General features: G+C 48.3%; 1 protein-coding gene across 1 annotated transcript; it reads left to right on the top strand.

The window, feature by feature from the left end:
• The first annotated feature begins 601 nt into the window (after positions 1 to 601).
• On the top strand, positions 602 to 21,428 carry LOC136620806 (ninein-like protein). The gene is made up of 5 exons (XM_066595800.1): positions 602 to 712; positions 7,861 to 7,974; positions 17,975 to 18,187; positions 19,186 to 19,299; positions 21,076 to 21,428. Exons 1-5 carry the CDS (start codon positions 608 to 610, stop codon positions 21,265 to 21,267), a joined length of 738 nt encoding a protein of 245 aa, XP_066451897.1. The 5' UTR covers positions 602 to 607; the 3' UTR covers positions 21,268 to 21,428.
• The last annotated feature ends 206 nt before the right edge of the window (positions 21,429 to 21,634 follow it).

Genomic DNA, 21,634 nt, shown 5'->3' with positions numbered 1-21,634 from the left:
CCTCACACATCCACTGGTCCCAACACCTCCTAAGAGTCTGGTCAGAATGGCCCTGGTGGTGGGTAATTCGTTGATAGACTATCTCGCATTCCAATATTGCACCCTCTCAAACTCTGTTAACGGGGTGAAGTCTCTTCTCTGTGCTGTGGAGGCGTCTAGTGGTCAACAAGGTCTACACAAGTGGAAGAAGAGTTCACTACACACAAACAGACTGAGAGCCTTTTATAGGCCAAGTGGGGAACCACTTTTAGGGCCCCAAGTGACAAGACCATGCATCTCATCACACCACAACCCTAATTATTTGCATATCTGCCAGAGATGTAAAGGCTATTTTACACGTAATGATTATCACTCAAAATTCAGTCAAATGAACGAATTTGAGCAAAATTGTTCACTGTGAATGTGAAAAAATTGCTGACTTGTTGCTTGCTTAAAAAAAAAACCTGTTGGCTCCCTGCTCAGCACTTCCCACAGGAGGCGAAGAACTGAGCGAGAAGCAGACGAGAAGCCAGCGAGCCGGCGGCAAGTCTTTCTGTTTAAACTCTCTGCACGAGCGCTGGTGACCTTAGTGGTGACTGTCTGACTTATAAATTTACAGCTTTTAGTTATGGCGAGCCTTCAAGAAGAAATATCATCATTAAAGCAAGTGAAGGAATCTTTGGAGGGTCAGTGCCAGTCTGTTTCTAGACTTCTGCAAGAAAGCACTGAGCAGGTAAACCTGGGCACGCTATTAAATACCTTTCCTGCTTTTTTAGTTTCAATCAGTTTTTATTAAACCTTTTCAATTAAGACAAAGTGATGATTCACAACATTGATCCGCCCATATTTTTCGGTCGCAACATAACTACATCACGTCTCTGCGCAATGCTAAACCAATTGTGGCAGAATATGATAAATTTCCATTACCAACAAAAAGGGAAAACAAACCTAACTGAGGGGAGGGAGGGGGGGGGACCCTGCTCTCTGAAATCTCCAAGCTCCTATGGGTCGAGCCTGCCCGTGTTTAGCCAGTTCTCGAAGGCGTCTGAAGATCTCATGGCAACCCATGGTCTCCATAGTTCATAAGAGTTAGTCCTCTCGCCCTCCTCCCGTGGCCCTTCTACTTCATATCTCATGAGCATATTAAGTTTTTCCGTCCACAAAATTCTTGTGGGAGGGGACGTGGTGTGCCACAGACCAGGGACAGACATCCTGACCGCCAGAATCACCAGTCGAAGCAGTTCTGACTTGATCTTTGCCAAGGACCCTGGTAACATGAGCAGGAGGACCATCTTAGCTGTTATGGACAAGTTCTACGTTTTTCTACAGCTCTCTGACTGGGGGACAGTCCCACCATATGTGAGTCATTGTCCCCGGGCTGGCCAGACATCTCCAGCATACTGGAGAGCTCTGGGCGTCCATCTGGTGCAATTTCGACAGTGTCCTATACCAGCGCGGTAAGATTTTGAAATTCTGCTCCTGAATTGTACCAAACCTGGTGCTCTTGTGACACATGCTAAAGGCCTTCTTCCAATCAAGACTGGTACACTCCATCCCCAACTCACGCTCCCACTGTCCCGTGAAGTCGGGACGGCTGTCCTCTGTCCCGCGGGTTATCAACAGTTTGTAAATTATTGAGATCCCGTGATCCACAGGGGATGACCTCATGCATAAGGTTTCAAAGCGTGTCAGTGGTACGGTGCAGCATCCTTCGGGCATCAGGGACCTCGCAAAACCCCTCACCTGAAAATAATTCAGCCACGCCCCCTGGGGGAGCCTAGTGCCCGTGTAGTACTCTCTTAAAGACTTCACCCCCGTTTGTGTAACTACATCTCTTACACGTGGGATTGTGTCGCTAGGTAGGGAAAGGACAGTACCTCTGTCCCTATAGGCCGGGAACTGAGGATTGGCCACTAACGGAGTCAATGGGCCTGGGACCGATATCAGACCTAATTTTGGGGCGAATGTCCCCCATTTAATAAGTACTCCCATCAGTAGGGGCGAGAGGGTGCGGACCTCTTTCTGTAACCGCCTCGGAATCCAGGGGGCCCCCTGTACTGTGGTTGAGGCCTGCTCATGTTCCATTTCGACCCATAACTTGGAGCCTCTACCCTGGAGGAGTGTCAGCACGACGTTAGCCAGACTCACCCTGTAATACAGGGCGAAATCCGGGAAACCCAGCCCTCCCTCCTCCTTAGGGGGCGTGAGGAGCGCAAAACTAAGGCGAGGTCTTCGGCCCTTCCACACGAACTTAATGATCAGAGATCGAATGCTATTCAGATAATACCGGTTAAGATGGATGGGTAGAGTCTGGCAGAGATACAGGAATTTTGGCAAAGAGTCCATTTTTACTGCGTTAACTCTACCCGTCCATGACAAATAGAGAGGGCTCCATTTTTCTAGGTCCGTCTTAAGGTTAGATAGAAAGGGCCGGAAGTTGAGTTCAAAAATCTGGGCGGGGTCTGTGGGTAGATGAACCCCCAGATATTTGATGGAAGCAGATCTCCACTTAAATGGGAATTCTTCTGAAAGTTCCTGTGCTTCGTTCTGGGGGAGAGTTACATTTAGAACTTCGGATTTCTGTAGGTTGACCCTGAAATTGCTCACCCGCCCGTATCTTGTGAACTCCTTCATCACCACTGGCAATCCTATTCTGGGGTTCGACAGGAACAGGAGGAGGTCATCTGCAAACAGCGCCATTTTGTGTTCAGAGGGGCCAACTGTTATGCCTCTAATTGATGTGTTTTCCCTAATGGCATTGGCTAGAGACTCCATTGATAGGATGTAGAGTACGGGTGATAACGGGCAGCCCTGGCGCGTACCATTGCGGATCATTATGGTGTCTGAGAGGGCCCCATTTACTCTAATTTTAGCCGAGGGGCAGCTGTACAATGCCATAATCCACTCCTTCATCCTGCGTCTCAGCCCCAGGTGCTGGAGTGACCCTTCGATGAACCTCCACCTGACCCTGTCAAACGCCTTCTCTGCGTCAACAGCGAGCAGGCAAAGCGGGTCACCCTTTGCTCTAGATCTGCTTATCAGAGAGATGGACTTGATGGTGTTGTCCTTGGCTTCTCTTCCAGGGACAAAGCCCACCTGTTTGTGGATTAAGCCGGGGATGAGTTTGCTGAGTCTATTTGCCAAAAGTTTGGCGAACAATTTGACATCTATATTGAGCAGGGAGATCGGTCTAAAGTTTGCGCAGTAGGAGGGGTCTTTTCCTGCCTTTGGGATCACTATAATATGGGCTTGAAGAGCCTAGGGTGGGAAGGGACTTCCCCGGGACACTTCGTTGAAGGACTGCGTTAAGAGCGGAGATAGCTCTTCTTTGAAAAGTTTATAAAATCGTGCTGAGAACCCATCTAGGCCTGGGCTTTTGCCTACTTTTAGCTCCCCGATGCATTCTAGAACTTCTTCAATAGTGAGATCCCGATCCAGGGTCTCGGTTATCTCTGGGTCCAGGGGGCCTGGTCCGAATTTTTTTAGGTACTCCTCTTCCTCTTTCTTAATATCCTCGCTTGACCCGCGCTCTCGCTCTATATTATATAGGCCCTCATAATACAGATAGAACTCTTTTAGTATGTCCCGAGTTGAGAAGACCAAATTTCCCCCGTTTTTATGGAGTTTTGGGATGAATGTCGATGGCGTTCTGGGGTGTAGAGACCGGGCTAGCCATTTACCGCATTTATCCCCGGACTCAAAGGCCTCCCTGCGGATCCTGTCTCTGTATGCTAAAGACCTCTGGTCTAGTATGGATCTGATTCGCTGGCGAAGGGCCGATATGTCTGCCTGTAGTGAGTTGCTCGGGGATCTCTTATTTACCAACTCCCAAACGTGTAGGGATGACAAGAGGTCGCTTAGCTCGCGCGAGCGCTCCTTTTTCAGTCTGGATCCATGAGAGATTAATATTCCCCTCAGGACACATTTTAGTGGGGCTCGTGTTTCGTCTTTTTGGTGGTCTTTCATGAAATTAGTTATGGTTGTCTTTACATCTAGGATGCAGAGAGGGTCTATTAGCAGGTTATCGTTTAATATCCAAATTTTATTGCGTTTGTCGCCTTGGGTGTCCGCAAATTCTGCGTAGACTGGAGCATGATCGGACCAGATAAAAGGTCCTATGGAGCTAGATGGTTGTGCGTCTAGAAGCGTATGGGAAACCCAGAGATAGTCTAATCTGCCGTAACTGTTAGGGACTTCACCTTCCACTCGTCTGCTCATAACGCCCGGATGCATAACATGCCACAAGTCCACTAAATGAAGTTTCCCTAGCTCTCTAAGCAGAGAGCATGTTGCGACCCACGAGACAGAGGACTTACCTGAGGAAGTGTCATGTTCCGGGCCGAATGCCAGATTGAAGTCCCCTCCAAGTATGATGCCCGTGTTTTCTGCGAACTTCGTCAATTTCTCTAGGGCGGAGATTCCGAAGGATGTCTGCCTCTGGTTTGGGAAGTATAAGTTAGCAAAAGAGAACACTTTGCCTAAGATTTCCACTTTGATAAATATAAAGCGTCCTTCAGGATCTCATAACACGTCAATGGGCTGAATCTGTAGAGAGCTATGGAAAGCAATAGATACGCCTCCCGTTTTACGGGAGGGGTCGGGGCTATGAAACCATAGAGGGTACAATTTGGTGGAGCACACCGGTATCTCTCCGCTCTGAAAGTGCGTCTCCTGGAATAAGAGTACTTTCATCCCCTTTTTTTGCATGTGGTAAAGAATTTTCCCTCTCTTGGATGGGATATTCAGCCCCTTGACGTTATAGGTGTAGACCTTCAAGTTATTCATGGTAAAGAGTTAGGGGGACCCATGATGCATTTCTGAGCAGGTGTCTGTGGTGGGTGAGGAGGGGGGAAGGGTAGGTGGTTAGGAAAAGCAGGGAGGGGGAGGGGATGGGGACAAACCAAAACGTTTTCAAACTTAATGGGAGGAGAAACCTCCGCGGACCGCATCCGGTAGTCTGCCTAACAATCAGCATCATTGCAGCTCAGGGCTGCCTACCCTAAGAGGGGGAAGAGGAGACCAAAAACAGAGGTCCGCCCCCGACCCCACCACCGCCAATAAACTTTCAATGGGAGGAGGGAAGGGGGTGTGAAGAGAGGGATAGCGGAGCGAAGGGAGCGAGGAAGGAAGGAAAATAGTAAAATAGAAGAAGAAAGGAAGAGGAGCGAGAGAGAAGAAGGGATATGGACAGGAGGTAGGAGGGAAAAGAAAAAAGAGGGGGGGGGGGAGGGGAAAGAGGTGTTTGCTTCTGAAGACAATACTGAGGTCCGCCGCAGGACTGTCCTGACCACGGGAGGTCAAGATGTAGGATAAGTCTTTTTCTTTTTCCGCTCCAGGGCTTCTTGGTATCAGTCTTCGTTGTCTTCTCTTGCAGCGTTCTTTTTCGCTCTATGGCTGCTGTTCCCTACCACCTGCCACTCCATCCGCGGTGGAGGTGTTGGGAAACCTCCGATTTTAGGCCAGTCTGGTATCGCTATTTGTGGCAGTTCCAGTGTCCCCAGGAACTTGGGCAAGTCGCCCAGGTTTTCGAATATAGCCGTCTTCCCTCCTTTTCTCGCCTGCAGTTGGAGCGGAAAGACCCATCTGTATGGGATATCTCTCTCACGTAGGGCCGTAAGCACCGGTTTTAAGGCCCGTCGCAATTGGAGTGTATGTTTGGAAAGGTCAGGGTACACCGCCACTGTTTGTCCCCTGTAAGTCAGGTCACCGGCTGTACGTGTCTTTTGCAGGATTTGGTCCTTTTCTCTATAAAAATGGACCCGGCAGAGGACGTCTCTCGGCTTAGTTGGATCCGCTGATTTCGGGCCTAATGCGCGGTGAACTCTGTCGAGTTCCGGGGTAGTCTCTGGAGGTCTGCCCAGGATATGGTTAAAGAATGCAACGATCCAATCTTCCAGTTGACTGTTGTCCACCTCTTCGGAGAGACCTCTGATGCGAAGGTTGTTCCGCCTATGGCGGTTCTCGATGTCATCAAGATGGTTAGTCAGTTCAGCAATCTGATGCGCCTGCATCTCAAGGAGTTGCGTTTGGTCCTCTAGGGTGTTCTGGATCGTACTTTGAGTCTCTTCGATTTCTACGACTCTTTGTCCGACATGTCTGATGTCTTTTTGGAGGGCCGCGATATCTTGCTTGTGAGCCGTGTCCAGTTTTTTTAAGAGGGAGTTCATCTCCATTTTCGTGGGAATGGCTCTTAGATGTGCCCTCCAATCCCACTCCTTGTCTTGGGGGTAAAGATCCCCGTTGTCTGGTGAGGGATCGCGCGGTGCATACTGCGGGCTTGGGTTACTGACCTTTCCGGGACTGCAGCCTGCTGAGGCATTTTCTTCACTACCAAGTTGCTGTTTTTGCTTGCATTGGCATTCCCCAACTCTGCCTGGGGTACAGTGGTTGATACTGGGGGTCCCCGGGGGGGTCTTTGGGGGAGGGGCGAAGCCCCCTGGCTCTTTCTTGCTCCCTACTGCTCCTCTTCCTCTTGTGACCCGTTCCCCTTTTCTGCAGTTCCCCAGAGGGGTTGGGGGGAGTGTGCGTCACTAGGGCTGCCTATGGGACAGTGGCTTATGTGTGTTGGGTAGCCCTCTTGGTGTTGCCTCAGTCCTAGGGGCGATTGCTGTGTGGAGCTCATCGTCTCCTTAACTGCACTGACTTCTGCAGGGGAGGGGGGGGGGATCCCCTCCCTGCCTCGCGTGTGGCTGCCTCCCTTCCCCCTTCTCCTCCGGCTTCCTGCCGGCTCCTGCTGCAGTGCCCGTTACTTTCTGGGCTCCGGAGCCCTTGGACACTGCCTCTGATTGACAGGTCTTCTGTCTCACAGCTTCATTCGGGCGCGGGCTGGAGTGTTCCCCTGCGCTGTGTCCGGCGGCTGTCTCTCCTTCCCCTCTGCGCGATGCCTGGAGCGGCGCCATCTTGGAAGCTCCCCTCAGAGGCTGCGGTCCTCCCGGGGAGCGGAGAAAATGCTCCATGCCGGCAGCGGTGGATCTCTGGGGCTGCTCCTGGGTGTCAATGGCCTTCTTCCTACCCATGACAGGTATGCTTCGGTCTGCGGCGGCTGTGTTGCCTCTGAGGACGGTGTGTCGGTCGGGAGCCGAAAAGACCCGTGTCCTACTCCATCAACGGCTAGCCACGCCCCCCCCCCCCCTTTCCCGTTTTTCTGAAGCCATGCTCTGTTAGAACCACATAGGACTTATACCGGACGCCACAGTAATAATCACATACATTACTACTTCAGTGTAGCTATATTTACACATAGGCAAGCCACATTTCCTACAAGATGCCCTATTTTCCTGGCCCATGCTGATCAGGGCAAAGGAAATTTTGGCCTCAGTTTTACTGTACTTTGTTTATTATATAATACCGCAAAACACATGTAACATATGATTAGTTATCTCCTCGAAATAAGTAGGACTCATGCAGTGAAGGCTAGATAGTATGCTAACAATAATAAAGGGAACCTGTTACCAGGTATGAGCACCATAAACTTTATAAAGTTATGCTGCTCATACGACAGGTTCCCTGGAGTCTGGGGAGGTATTTCTTATACTTACCCAGCTCCCCAATCAAGCACTGTCACCTCAAAAGTCATCGCAGACCATGCAGCTGGACCGCTGGCTGCACGCTGTGAGTGTGCACTCCCATAGTAATCAACGTCATTGCTCGCGCATAGCATGCAGCCAGTGGTCCGGCACACGGTCTGTCTGGACTTTTAGGGGTAACTGTCTTTAATCAGGGAGCTGGGTAAGTAGTAAGGAGTACCTCCCCAGACTCCCGGGAATCTTCCATATGAGCACCATAACGTAGTTTATGGTGCTCATACCTGCTGACCAGTTCCTTTTAACATGTTACCTTCCAGCTCTATTTTACATTACATGTCTTATATAAATTGTCCAGGTGAGTCAAATAGAAGATCTGAAGGGTCAATTAAAACAAGCCCAGGGGGAATTCCAGAATTGGAAGAAAAGCCATGATCAACTGAGATTGGAGCTGGATGAGTCCAATGATAAGGTAGAGTATTATTATCTACTATAAATAAGGGAAGGGCAGAAGGGAGCTGCCATAAGAAGACAATAAAAAATATATAAATAAGGACAGCGCTCCCAGGAAATGATCCAGCAATAAAGCCAATACCAAATGGCAAAATAAGGGGGTATGAACTTACCCGGTGTATAGCGGGACCCACTAACACCCCATATCCAAGTGAGCTTATAACATAAATCCTCCTCCAGAGATTCCTACAATCCTGTCAGGCTAGAGATCAGGAGAGCTAAGCGGGTCCTCCGTATCCCGGTGGGGATCCGTATACAAACAGCAGACAAGTAAAAGAAAAGGGGAAATCCGCGCTCCTTCAGGAATATTCTCTCTCTGGTCACCAATGATTTGCCACAACCTCCCTTTATTCGTACAACGTGTTTCGTTCCATCGGACTTTATCAAGTACATATACAGCAATAAAACTTTAAATAACAAATGTATTACCTTTCATAGATAGTATCCACGGCTTCCTCCGTATCCTCCGGCGTCCTGTGATGTCCCGCCCTGCGGTCTGCGTCTGGCGTACGCAAAGGACGCAGCGCGATGACGTCATCCCGTTAGACGCATCCCCTAGTGCGGGGTGGAGCCAGGAGCCGTCGGCTCGTGAATCCTGCAACCAATATACAATATACAAACTATGAAATCCTAAACAGTGGTGCTTCTAGCTTAAAACACAACTGAACAATCACTCTTATACCATTATTGCACATTGTTTATCTTATTATAAATATATATACATAATCCCATATAATATTCATAAATATATAAATATTTAAATAATATATATATCTATATATGTAAATACAAGATTAAATGTTTAAAAAACTGTTTAAAAAATAACGCATAGTTTAGATTCATGTGATACCCATGTTACATATTTTATATCCATATGTCCAATTTAATATACTGTTAACCCCACCCATAAAATTGCATTTATAAATAAATCAAATGATATAATAACCATAAATAAATAATTATTGGATAAAAATTAGAGATGAGCGAGCACCAAAATGCTCGGGTGCTCGTTACTCGGGACGAACTTTTCGCGATGCTTGAGGGTTCGTTTCGAGTAACGAACCCCATTGAAGTCAATGGGCGACCCGAGCATTTTTGTATTTCGCCGATGCTCGCTAAGGTTTCCTTGTGTGAAAATCTGGGCAATTCAAGAAAGTGATGGGAACGACACAGCAACGGATAGGGCAGGCGAGGGGCTACATGTTGGGCTGCATCTCAAGTTCACAGGTCCCACTATTAAGCCACAATAGCGGCAAGAGTGGGCCCCCCCCCTCCCAAAAACTTTTACTTCTGAAAAGCCCTCATTAGCATGGCATACCTTTGCTAAGCACCACACTACCTCCAACAAAGCACAATCACTGCCTGCATGACACTCCACTGCCACTTCTCCTGGGTTACATGCTGCCCAACCGCCCCCCCTCCCCCCCACAGCGCACACCAAAGTGTCCCTGCGCAGCCTTCAGCTGCCCTCATGCCACACCACCCTCATGTCTATTGAGAAGTGCGTCTGCCATGAGGAGGAACCGCAGGCACACACTGCAGAGGGTTGGCACGGCTAGGCAGTGACCCTCTTTAAAAGGGGCGGGGCTATAGCCCACAATGCTGTACAGAAGCAATGAGAAATAGAATCCTGTGCCACCGCCATCAGGAGCTGCACACGTGGGCATAGCAATGGGGAACCTATGTGCCACACACTATTCATTCTGTCAAGGTATCTCTGCATGCCCCAGTCAGACTGGGCTTTTTAATTCATAGACACAGGCAGGTACAACTCCCTATTGTGAAGTCCCTGTCGACCGACAGCATGGGTGGCTCCCTGGAACCCACCGGCGATACACAAAAATATCCCATTGCATTGCCCAACACAGCTGAGGTAGTAATGTCGTGCTTAATGCAGGTGGGCTTCGGCCCACACTGCATGCCCCAGTCAGACTGGGGTTCTTTACAAGTGGACACATGTAGGTTAAACTCCGTGTGCACCTACAGCATGGGTGGCTCCCTGGAACCCACCGACGATACACAAAAATATCCCATTGCATTGCCCAACACAGCTGAGGTAGTAATGTCGTGCTTAATGCAGGTGGGCTTCGGCCCACACTGCATGCCCCAGTCTGACTGGGGTTCTTTACAAGTGGAAACAGATGCATTTATAATTCCCTGTGGACCCACAGCATGGGTGGGTGCCAGGAAGCCACCGGCGGTACATAGAAATATCCCATTGCATTGCCCAACACAGCTGAGGTAGTAATGTCGTGCTTAATGCAGGTGGGCTTCGGCCCACACTGCATGCCCCAGTCAGACTGGTAATATGTACCTTAACAGTAACCGCGTTGGTGGTAATGTGTTGGTGACTGCGGACCTAGTAGCGCGGTTTTATTTTGTTGGTTTTCGGAATGTGGCCAGGATTAAGTGGGCTGTGGCGGGGGATGTTTTTGAGGCACTACGTGTCCTCTCCACGTGTCCGTGGTTATATGCACCTTAACAGTAACAGCGTTGGTGGGAAATGGCCTCGCCGCCATCATGTCTTTGGGAAGCCTCTGTTTCCACACCCCAGAGACATACCATTAGCAGCGGTATATGCAGAGCCCATAATTAGTAACATTTCAGCCGTAGCATTAGGACAGGCCCCACTAACATATCACTAGCAGCATTATAGGGGGAGCACAGTATGCGTTCCATTTCAGTAATAGTAGCACTCAAGACAGGCCCCAGTAACAATTCCGAAGCAGCAGTATAGTGGGAGCGCAGTCTTCGTTCCATTTCAGTAGCTGCAGTATAGACAAGGCACAAGTTACATTTATGTAGCTAAAGTGTAGGCCAACCCCACACACCTTTCTGTACCATGAGTGCAGGCGAAGAACATAGAAATTGCTATGATTACACTGTAGGCGAGGGGCCACAAAAATTGCTGTATCAACAGTACTAATGTACATCCAAAAAATTGGCCATGGCCAACCAAGAGGGCAGGTGAAACCTATTAATCGCTTTGGTTAATGTGGCTTAAGTGGTAACTAGGCCTGGAGGCAGCCCAGTTTAACGAAAAATTGGTTCAAGTTAAAGTTTCAACGCTTTTAATAGCATTGAAACGTATAAAAATTGTTTAGAAAAATTATATGAGTGAGCCTTGTGGCCCTAAGAAAAATTGCCCATTCGGCGTGATTACGTGAGGTTTCAGGAGGAGGAGCAGGAGGAGGAGGAGGAGGAATATTATACACAGATTGATGAAGCAGAAATGTCCCCGTTTTGGATGGTGAGAGAGAACGATGCTTCCATCCGCGGGTGCATAATACGTATTGCTTAGGTATCGCTGCTGTCCGCTGGTGCAGAAGAGAAGTCTGGGGAAATCCAGGCTTTGTTCATCTTGATGAGTGTTAGCCTGTCGGCACTGTCGGTTGACAGGTGGGTACGCTTATCCGTGATGATTCCCCCAGCCACACTAAACACACTCTCTGACAAGACGCTAGCCGCAGGACAAGCAAGCACCTCCAGGGCATACAACGCGAGTTCAGGCCACGTGTTCAGCTTCGACACCCAGTAGTTGTAGGTGGCAGAGGCGTCACGGAGGACGGTTGTGCGATCGGCTATGTACTCCCTCACCATCCTTTTACAGTGCTCCCGCAGACTCAGCCTTGACTGGGGAGCGGTGACACAGTCTTGCTGGGGAGCCATAAAGCTGGCAAAGGCCTTGGAGAATGTTCCCCTGCCTGCGCTGTACATGCTGCATGATCTCTGCGCCTCCCCTGCTACCTGGCCCTCGGAACTGCGCCTTCTGCCACTAGCGCTGTCGGATGGGAAGTTTACCATCAGTTTGTCCACCAGCGCCGTGTGGTATAGCATCATTCTCGAACCCCTTTCCTCTTCGGGAATGAGAGTGCAAAGGCTCTCCTTATACCGTGGGTCGAGCAGTGTGTACACCCAGTAATCCGTAGTGGCCAGAATAACATGAAGGCATCCTAACATGAAGTCAGCCATGTGTGCCAGGGTACCTGTACGCAACACATGGCTGTCTTCACTAGGAAGATCACTTTCAGGATCCTCCTCCTCCTCCTCCCCTTCCTCCTCCTCAGGCCATACACGCTGAAAGGATGACAGGCAAGCAGCATGGGTACCGTCAGCAGTGGGCCAAGCTGTCTCTTCCCCCTCCTCCTCATCCTCCTCATGCTCCTCCTCCTCCTCCTGAACGCGCTGAGATATAGACAGGAGGGTGCTCTGACTATCCAGCGACATACTGTCTTCCCCCGGCTCTGTTTCCGAGCGCAAAGCGTCTGCCTTTATGCTTTGCAGGGAACTTCTCAAGATGCATAGCAGAGGAATGGTGACGCTAATGATTGCAGCATCGCCGCTCACCACCTGGGTAGACTCCTCAAATTTTCCAAGGACCTGGCAGATGGCTGCCAACCAGGGCCACTCTTCTGTAAATAATTGAGGAGGCTGACTCACACTGCGCCGCGCAAGTTGGAGTTGGTATTCCACTATAGCTCTACGCTGCTCATAGAGTCTGGCCAACATGTGGAGCGTAGAGTTCCACTGTGTGGGCACGTCGCACAGCAGTCGGTGCACTGGCAGATTAAACCGATGTTGCAGTGTCCGCAGGGTGGCAGCGTGCGTGTGGGATTTGCGGAAATGTGCGCAGAGCTGGCGCACCTTTCCGAGCAGATATGACAAGTGGGGGTAGCTTTTCAGAAAGCGCTGAACCACCAAATTAAAGACATGGGCCAGGCATGGCACGTGCGTGAGGCTGCCGAGCTGCAGAGCCGCCACCAGCTTACGGCCGTTGTCACACACGACCATGCCCGGTTGGAGGCTCAGCGGCGCAAGCCAGCGGTCGGTCTGCTCTGTCAGACCCTGCAGCAGTTCGTGGGCCGTGTGCCTCTTCTCTCCTAAGCTGAGTAGTTTCAGCACGGCCTGCTGACGCTTGGCCACCGCTGTGCTGCCACGCCGCGTGACACCGACTGCTGGCGACGTGCTGCTGACACATCTTGATTGCGAGACAGAGGTTGCGTTGGAGGAGGAGGAGGAAGGTGCTTTAGTGGAGGAAGCATGCACCGCCGCAGATACCACCACCGAGCTGTGGCCCGCAATTCTGGGGGTGGGTAGGACGTGAGCGGTCCCAGGCTCTGACTCTGTCCCAGCCTCCACTAAATTCACCCAATGTGCCGTCAGGGAGATATAGTGGCCCTGCCCGCCTGTGCTTGTCCACGTGTCTGTTGTTAAGTGGACCTTGGCAGTAACCGCGTTGGTGAGGGCGCGTACAATGTTGCGGGAGACGTGGTCGTGCAGGCCTGGGACGGCACATCGGGAAAAGTAGTGGCGACTCGGAACCGAGTAGCGCGGGGCAGCCGCCGCCATCATGCTTTTGAAAGCCTCCGTTTCCACAAGCCTATACGGCAGCATCTCTAGGCTGATCAATTTTGCAATGTGCACGTTTAACGCTTGAGCGTGCGGGTGCGTGGCGTCGTACTTGCGCTTGCGCTCAAACTGTGGCGCTAGCGACGTCTGGACGCTACGCTGAGAGACATTGCTGGATGGGGCCGAGGACAGCGGAGGTGAGGGTGTGGGTGCAGGCCAGGAGACGGTAGTGCCTGTGTCCTCAGAGGGGGGTTGGATCTCAGTCGCAGGTTGGGGCACAGGGGGAGAGGCAGTGGTGCAAACCGGAGGCGGTGAACGGGCATCGTCCCACCTTGTGGGGTACTTGGCCATCATATGCCTGCGCATGCTGTTGGTGGTGCCTCCCCAGCTGATCTTGGCGCGACAAAGGTTGCACACCACAGTTCGTCGGTCGTCAGGCGTCTCTGTGAAAAACTGCCACACCGTAGAGCACCTTGACCTGTGCAGGGTGGCATGGCGCGAGGGGGCGCTTTGGGAAACAGTTGGTGGATTATTCGGTCTGGCCCTGCCTCTACCCCTGGCCACCGCACTGGCTCGGCCTGTGCCCACACCCTGACTTGGGCCTCCGCGTCCTCGCCCGCGTCCACGTCCTATAGGCCTACCCCTACCCCTCAGCATGGTGTATTACCAGTAATTTGATTTCCCAGGCAGGAAAGAAAGTGGCGCAAGCCTGCAGCCAAAATAGAATTTTTTCCCTTGTTTTCCAAAGGACAAGCCACACTGCGTGTATTCAATGAATACTACTAAGTTTAATAACTGTGTTGTGGCCCTGCAAATGTGTCAGAGAACTGCAGTGATGCAAAGTTATTCGCTACAGCAGATCAGGGATTTCCCATGCAGGAAAAAAATTGGCGCAAGCCTGCAGTAAAACGTAGCTGGCTGCGTCTGATTTTTTTTAACGTTCTGCACGCAGCACACACGTACCCAGAGCCCTGAGGACTGTCAGAGGCAGGCGAAATAGAATTTTTTCCCTTGTTTTTCAAAGGACAAGCCACACTGCGTGTATTCAATGAATACTACTAAGTGTAATAACTGTGTTGTGGCCCTGCAAATGTGTCAGAGAACTGCAGTGATGCAAAGTTATTCGCTCCAGCAGATCAGGGATTTCCCATGCAGGAAAGAAATTGGCGCAAGCCTGCAGCCAAAATAGAATTTTTTCCCTTGTTTTCCAAAGGACAAGCCACACTGCGTGTATTCAGTGAATACTACTAAGTTTAATAACTGTGTTGTGGCCCTGCAAATGTGTCAGAGAACTGCAGTGATGAAAAGTTATTCGCTACAGCAGATCAGGGATTTCCCATGCAGGAAAAAAATTGGCGCAAGCCTGCAGTAAAACGTAGCTGGCTGCGTCTGATTTTTTTTAACGTTCTGCACGCAGCACACACGTACCCAGAGCCCTGAGGACTGTCAGAGCAGGCGAAATAGAATTTTTTCCCCTTGTTTTTCAAAGGACAAGCCACACTGCGTGTATTCAATGAATACTACTAAGTGTAATAACTGTGTTGTGGCCCTGCAAATGTGTCAGAGAACTGCAGTGATGCAAAGTTATTCGCTCCAGCAGATCAGGGATTTCCCATGCAGGAAAGAAATTGGCGCAAGCCTGCAGCCAAAATAGAATTTTTTCCCTTGTTTTCCAAAGGACAAGCCACACTGCGTGTATTCAATGAATACTACTAAGTTTAATAACTGTGTTGTGGCCCTGCAAATGTGTCAGAGAACTGCAGTGATGCAAAGTTATTCGCTACAGCAGATCAGGGATTTCCCATGCAGGAAAAAAATTGGCGCAAGCCTGCAGTAAAACGTAGCTGGCTGCGTCTGATTTTTTTTAACGTTCTGCACGCAGCACACACGTACCCAGAGCCCTGAGGACTGTCAGAGGCAGGCGAAATAGAATTTTTTCCCTTGTTTTTCAAAGGACAAGCCACACTGCGTCTATTCAATGAATAATGTATGTCTTCTGGCCCTGCCTACACAATTCTATCCCTGTAGTATTAATGCCGGGTGCAATGGTCTGCACAGCCGGTTTTGAGAAGAAAAAAAAAATATGCAACACTGCTAACAGCAGCCTGGACAGTACTGCACACGGATAGATGTGGCCCTAGAAAGGACCGTTGGGGTTCTTGAAGCCTACACTCACTGCTAACACTCTCCCTGCCTAACCACCACTTCTGTCCCTATTGCAGGGCGCAATGCTCTGCAGATCCAATTTTGGAAAAAAAAAAAAAAAAACTGTGCTAACACAGTACTGCACACTGTTAGATGTGGCCCTGAGAAGGAACGTTGGGGTTCTTGAAGCCTACACTAACTCCTAACGCTCTCCCTACAGCAGCTCCAGCACGATACCACTGTCCCTCAGCTAACTCACAAGGCATCTGAGCCGAGCCGCGGGAGGGGCCGACTTTTATACTCGGGTGACATCAGATCTCCCCAGCCACTCACAGCAGGGGGGTGGTATAGGGCTTGAACGTCACAGGGGGAAGTTGTAATGCCTTCCCTGTCTTTCAATTGGCCAGAAAAGCGCGCTAACGTCTCAGAGAGGAAACTGAAAGTAACCGGAACACCGCGTGGTACTCGTTACAAGTAACGAGCATCCCGAACACCCTAATATTCGCACGAATATCAAGCTCGGACGAGTACGTTCGCTCATCTCTAATAAAAATATATATGTATGTGTATATGTGTGTATATATATATATATATATATCTCCATAACATTAATAATCATATTGGACACATATATGTAATCCCTAAAATTCTTCTTTAAAACACATCTATGGATATAAAAATTTATCTAAGAATTTATCATGTAAAATTACTGTACTCATAATTTTTCTAAAATCTCATGAAGCCCGTTGGGAACCAGCGTATTGATCCTAAAGATCCAGAACGTCTCCTTCTCCCTCAATTTTTGTATGGATCTTTCATTCATACAATGCAAGAGGCACCCTCCATATCAAGGGATGAGGCAGACTGTAAGGGTTGCAGACGAGGGTGAGCGTGCACAAAATTTCTGAAAGTTTCTATAAAAGTTCCTCCAGCACCATATAAAAGAAAATGTGACTCTTTGTCTTATGCCTAGAGATAATGTTCTCTGTGGAATTCAGATGGTTAGCTTCCTGAATCTCCATGGATGGATAAGATGCTATAGGTTTCCTGTGTGATAGATTGCCAGTTTCAGGCATCTAATACAATGAGTATTCTAAAGGTTCAGGCAGATAAGAACTGTCTGTCATGGTTTAGTAGATAAATCTTAGGTTAATTGTTAATCCGGGTATACAGGCAGGTAGGAACTATTAGGAAACAAAATCACTGTAGCAGGACGAACACCTGATGATAAGTTCAAACTATTCACTGTAGGGTTCGAGAAACCCTACAGTGAATAGTAGGAACTATTAGGGGTTGATCCAGGAAATAGTCTGATTGCCATTAGGGAATCGGGAAGCAATTTTTTCCCCAAAAGGGCTAATTGGCTTCTGAACTTGAAGTTTTTTGCCTTCCTCTAGATCAACAACACAGGAGGATAAACAGGCTGGACTAGATGGACATTGTCTTCATTTGGCCTTACGAACTATGTTACTATGTAATACAATTTTTCACATGTATAAAGTTCACACCTGGTTATATGGGTGGCAAACTGGGCAAATGTCCAGGGCTCCCATTCCTAGAGGTCCTTCCAAGGATTGTACTCCTATGAGCAACCTGAGTAGTGAAGGATATAAACCTTCACTGCCATGAATCACCAAGAACTTTACAGTTAATCCTGCATAGCCCTAGACCCCCAAGACTACCATTACTCCTTCATAACCCTGGACCACCAAGAACTCTACCATTACTCCTTCAAAACCATGGACCACCCTAAACTTTACCATTACTCCTTCATAGCCTTAGACCACCAGGGTCTTTACCTGTTCACTGCCTTAGATCACCAGAAAGTTTACCATTAAATGCTTCACTTCAACCAATATATGGCTGTATTATTTGGTCACTGAAGGGCTGTATTGTATGGAAAATCTATAGTTGTAGTATTTGGGCACTGAATGGCAGAGTTGTGTTGACCCGGTATGGCGGTATTCGGGTTCAAAGTGCATATTTATGTGTTTTATATATAGCTGAGCGACCTAGTCTGCTTGTTGCTGTTTTAAGATTGAAATAGATATTCCAGACTCTTTCAGCCAGAACATGTGAGATGGGACCTTCAGGGGCTCTGCCTGCCAAGAACCTCCTCATAAGTCGTCTCCAAAGTTTCAGTCACTATACTCCCAGTGCATGTATTTCCATACCTGGATCTAGATCTCTTGAGTTTAAAGGTTTTCTGTACGTCTTTGGACAAAGAGTGAAAATTTCCTTTAAGATTTCCTTCTGACCCTACTTTTAATTAAAAACCACTTATAGGGGAATCACGGATGTAATGGGGCTTACATTTGGTTTGATAAAACACTAATAACTGTGGTAAATGACCAGCAAAGAGAACTGCAAAAAAACAGTGTAAGCTTTGCAATCTTTGTCATGCAGCTGAGCTGCCCACATCTTCCCCTCTCACTTTTCTCTCTCATTGAATTGTGACTATACAGCTACTAGATGCCAACAGCAAGCTGACTCTTGTGCAGTCTCAGCATATGCGAGAGGTCCAACAACTGAAGGAGAAGGTGAGCAGCTCTGTGACCAGGGAGCAGGTCGCGGAGTTACAGAACCGGCTCTTAGAAGAGCAGCAGAAAGTCCAGCAGCTGCAGGAGAGGATGAGGTTCCACACTGAACAGACCAACCGCCAACTGGCCATGCAACAGGTATCTGTGGGCTGCTTACTTTTTGTTTTCTCTATTGAACATGACTAAGACATTTCCTGACAACTTTTGGGTATTCTTGCCTCTGTTGAAGTATTTTTAGCATTCTCCTTTCAGCAATTTCCACTGTTAAAATGTTTTCAGATGCCGATACCCTGTTTCACCGAAAATAAGCCTTACCCCCATTATCGGGAGAAAGGGGCTTGAAATATAAGTCCTGCCCACTAAAATAAGCCCTAGCTAAACTACATGAAGGAAAAAAAAACCCCATAAATACTCACCTAGCTAGCGGCGGCCTTGGAGTCCCTCGCACTGGTCTCCAGCGCTGCAGCAGGCTGCAGTGTAATCCTCAACGTTGACAAAGCACTCTTTTTCTGGTGATGGGGCTTTGAATACCCCGCCTCCAGCAAGCGAGTGCTGTGATTGGCTGAGCAACGGCGCTAGTGATCCCATCACAGCCATTCAGTGAATGACATCACTGAATAGCTGTGATTGGTTCATCAAGTGCCGGCTCTGATTGGCTGAGCAACGGCGCTCATGATCTAATCACAGCACTTGCTTGCTGGAGGCGGGGTATTCAAAGAGCCCAGTCACCAGAAAGAGTGCTTTGTCAACGCTGAGGATTACACTGCAGCCTGCTGCAGCACTGGAAACCAGCGCGAAGGACTCAGATGCTGCGGGCCAGGTTGAGTATAAGACTCATAAATTGTCTATGGGGAAAAATGGAGTAACTGCACAACATGGAGTTCCAAAAAAAAAAAAAGCTCCAGAATTGTTATTTCATGAGGAAATACAAGTATTTACTAAAACCTATATGGCATGAGTGCTGATAAGGTTTCTTTAAATCTGCCCTTATGACTGAGGGAACATAACATAAATCATTGGACATACATTGACTTTGGTGAATGAGAAAAGTCCTCCAATTTTTCTAGGACAGAAAACTTCTATAACCCTTTCATATATCTACAATGTTCCATTTTAATGTTGTCATATTTATACAGGAGGAACATGAGAAACTGCTGCGCAGGATGGAGGAACGAATGCAAGATGTGGAAATGAACCTGAAAAATGTCCGGCTAATGTTGCAAGAAAAAGTTGACCAGTTGAATGAGCAGGTTAGTGTAGCTTGTATGATGGTCGGAGGTGGATACATACCAGTATTATGTGTCCTCTGTGTGGTGTGACAATATCTTGTCATCAGTGCATGTAGCTACATGTACTATAATGGTGGTCAACCAGTCTGGAAGTTAAAGGGGAAACTGAATTTAAAGAAAATGGAAGCACCATGTCTCCAGTGGCAGACCATGGGTTCTGGCTTGTTGGGCACCCCTATCCACTTCTCTGATTGGAGACAATTCTGTTTCCTTTTCAATCCAAACCAGACCACCATGATGACTTCTAATGGTTGCTGAAACATATTTGGCCCTGTGCATCTGCAGCCATCACTAGCTTATTTAGTAACACACAAATTCAGACTCACTATCCTCTCTCCCAGGCTCCCTTAGCAGGTCTAGGCACTGCTGCCGTGGGTCTGACCCAGTGCAGCAGCACCTGGACCAGAAGAGGAGCCCTGGGTACAGGGAAGGTAAATCTCACCAGACATTATGTATTGGATTAATTGCACTGGTGCAATTGGACCATTGGTCTATGTGAAAAACAATCAATGTGCATAGCCTTATGGCCCTATATTGGGGGCCGTGTGCTGGCTCTGAATTAACACGGACGGCACACTGTGCCAAATACACTAGTGTGTGTGGGGGAACCTTAGGGAATACCTTCTGGTGTCCCCTCATCCTTCCATATTGTGGGTCATGCAGTTTACCCCTCCAGACTACAGCCAGGTCCCATGGGCAATACTGGCGAGGGAGCGTGCTGGTTTCCATGGCAAAAGCGTCATGACAGCCCTGATCTGATGCTGTGCAGGGTTGAAGGAGAGAGTTCCTCTCCCACCATCAGGGGAAGACAAGGAACCCTTTGCTGAGTTGCAACTTTGTGAAAGGTAAGAATAAGGAAATAAGGGAGCATTTGGAAGAGGCTACATGATGAGGCTTTTAAAGTTATTGCCTTGTCTCTGCTTTCTCTTCCCTAGTGGTGGATTACACTATGGGCACTGTGGATGGTCATGGGCTTCACAAAAGGCTGCCCACATTACAACCCCCACTGCATATCTCAATAGGTTTGGGATGTTGTACAATAGCACCTGACACAGCCTTTAGTTGATATATGCAGGTGTAGAATGTATTGCACTAAATGTGGGTGACAGGAGGGATCCATTACTCAGCTCGCTGTTTCCTAATTGGAGTGCTTGCTCGGCCAACTGACATACTGGATGTGTTAAGCTAACCAGAAGTCATATTTTAGCAGAACAGTTGTTCTTGACCGGATCTACCAGCACCTTGTACCTGTTGATTCCTTGGTGTTAAATAAGATTAACTTGTTAGATAATTTGGTTTCTGGGACCTAAACTGCACCTGAAATGCTTTACCATGATTGCTGACCACTTCTTAACATGCACGTTATTTCTGTAGTAACGGTAGAGCGATAACATGTAGCATTATATGGATGTCTTTTTTGATTTTGTTGTCTGTAATAAAATCACCTTTCTGCAAAATAAATGATATGGTGGTTTCACACCTGCACCCAGGTCTCCGCTTTCTTGCTCTGTTTGGGGAGCTGGAATGGGGAATCCTTAGGGTGGAATGGTTCCACTCAGCTGGCCAGCTTTGGCTTTTGGATGGAAGAAAAAGCGCTGCATGCAGCACTTTTTCTTCCGGTACGGAGTCAAACCTTCAACCGTAGGTTCCAACACAGATGTGAAACCAGCCTATAAAAATGAATGCTTCATACCAATTGTAAACATGTTTACCATGCACATCTATATCTCTACACAGCTGGAGAAGAATGCAAAGTCGGACATACTTCTGAAGGATCTTTATGTGGAGAACGCCCAGCTGATGAAGGCTCTGCAAGTGACAGAACAACGGCAGAAAAGTGCAGAGAAGAAAAACTACCTCCTAGAGGAGAAGATTGCAGCATTAAACAAAGTCATGAAGAAGATTGGCCCTGCCTCTCTGGCCATCTGATACTGTATGTGCACTAATAGACTGACATGGCTGAGCTCCTGATACTAGTCAGGCTGCCTATACCTCACCATGGCGTGCAGAGCCCAAAATTGTAGCATTTTTTTTTCATGGGTTTCAAGCAATAAATAACCAAGCAATGGACACCGTTGATATTTTGTAAAAAAAAAAAAAAAAAAAAGACATAAATCATAGACTAAAAGGAATTCCAAGAGACAATCACATGGGTAATTACCAGAGCTTAGACTTTTCTGGATCACCAGCAGGCCTCATATGGAAGGCAATGTCTGCCCTTTTCTAGTTTTGAATACCCTGCATTTTGGGCCGTTGCTTACTGGAAACGAAGGACTATGGCAGTGTGTGCATTACC

The sequence above is a fragment of the Eleutherodactylus coqui genome, chromosome 3, assembly GCF_035609145.1.
Source record: "Eleutherodactylus coqui strain aEleCoq1 chromosome 3, aEleCoq1.hap1, whole genome shotgun sequence".
Taxonomy (NCBI): domain Eukaryota; kingdom Metazoa; phylum Chordata; class Amphibia; order Anura; family Eleutherodactylidae; genus Eleutherodactylus; species Eleutherodactylus coqui.
Note: the sequence above shows the minus strand (reverse complement) of the source record. Positions and strands in the feature narration are given on the sequence as shown.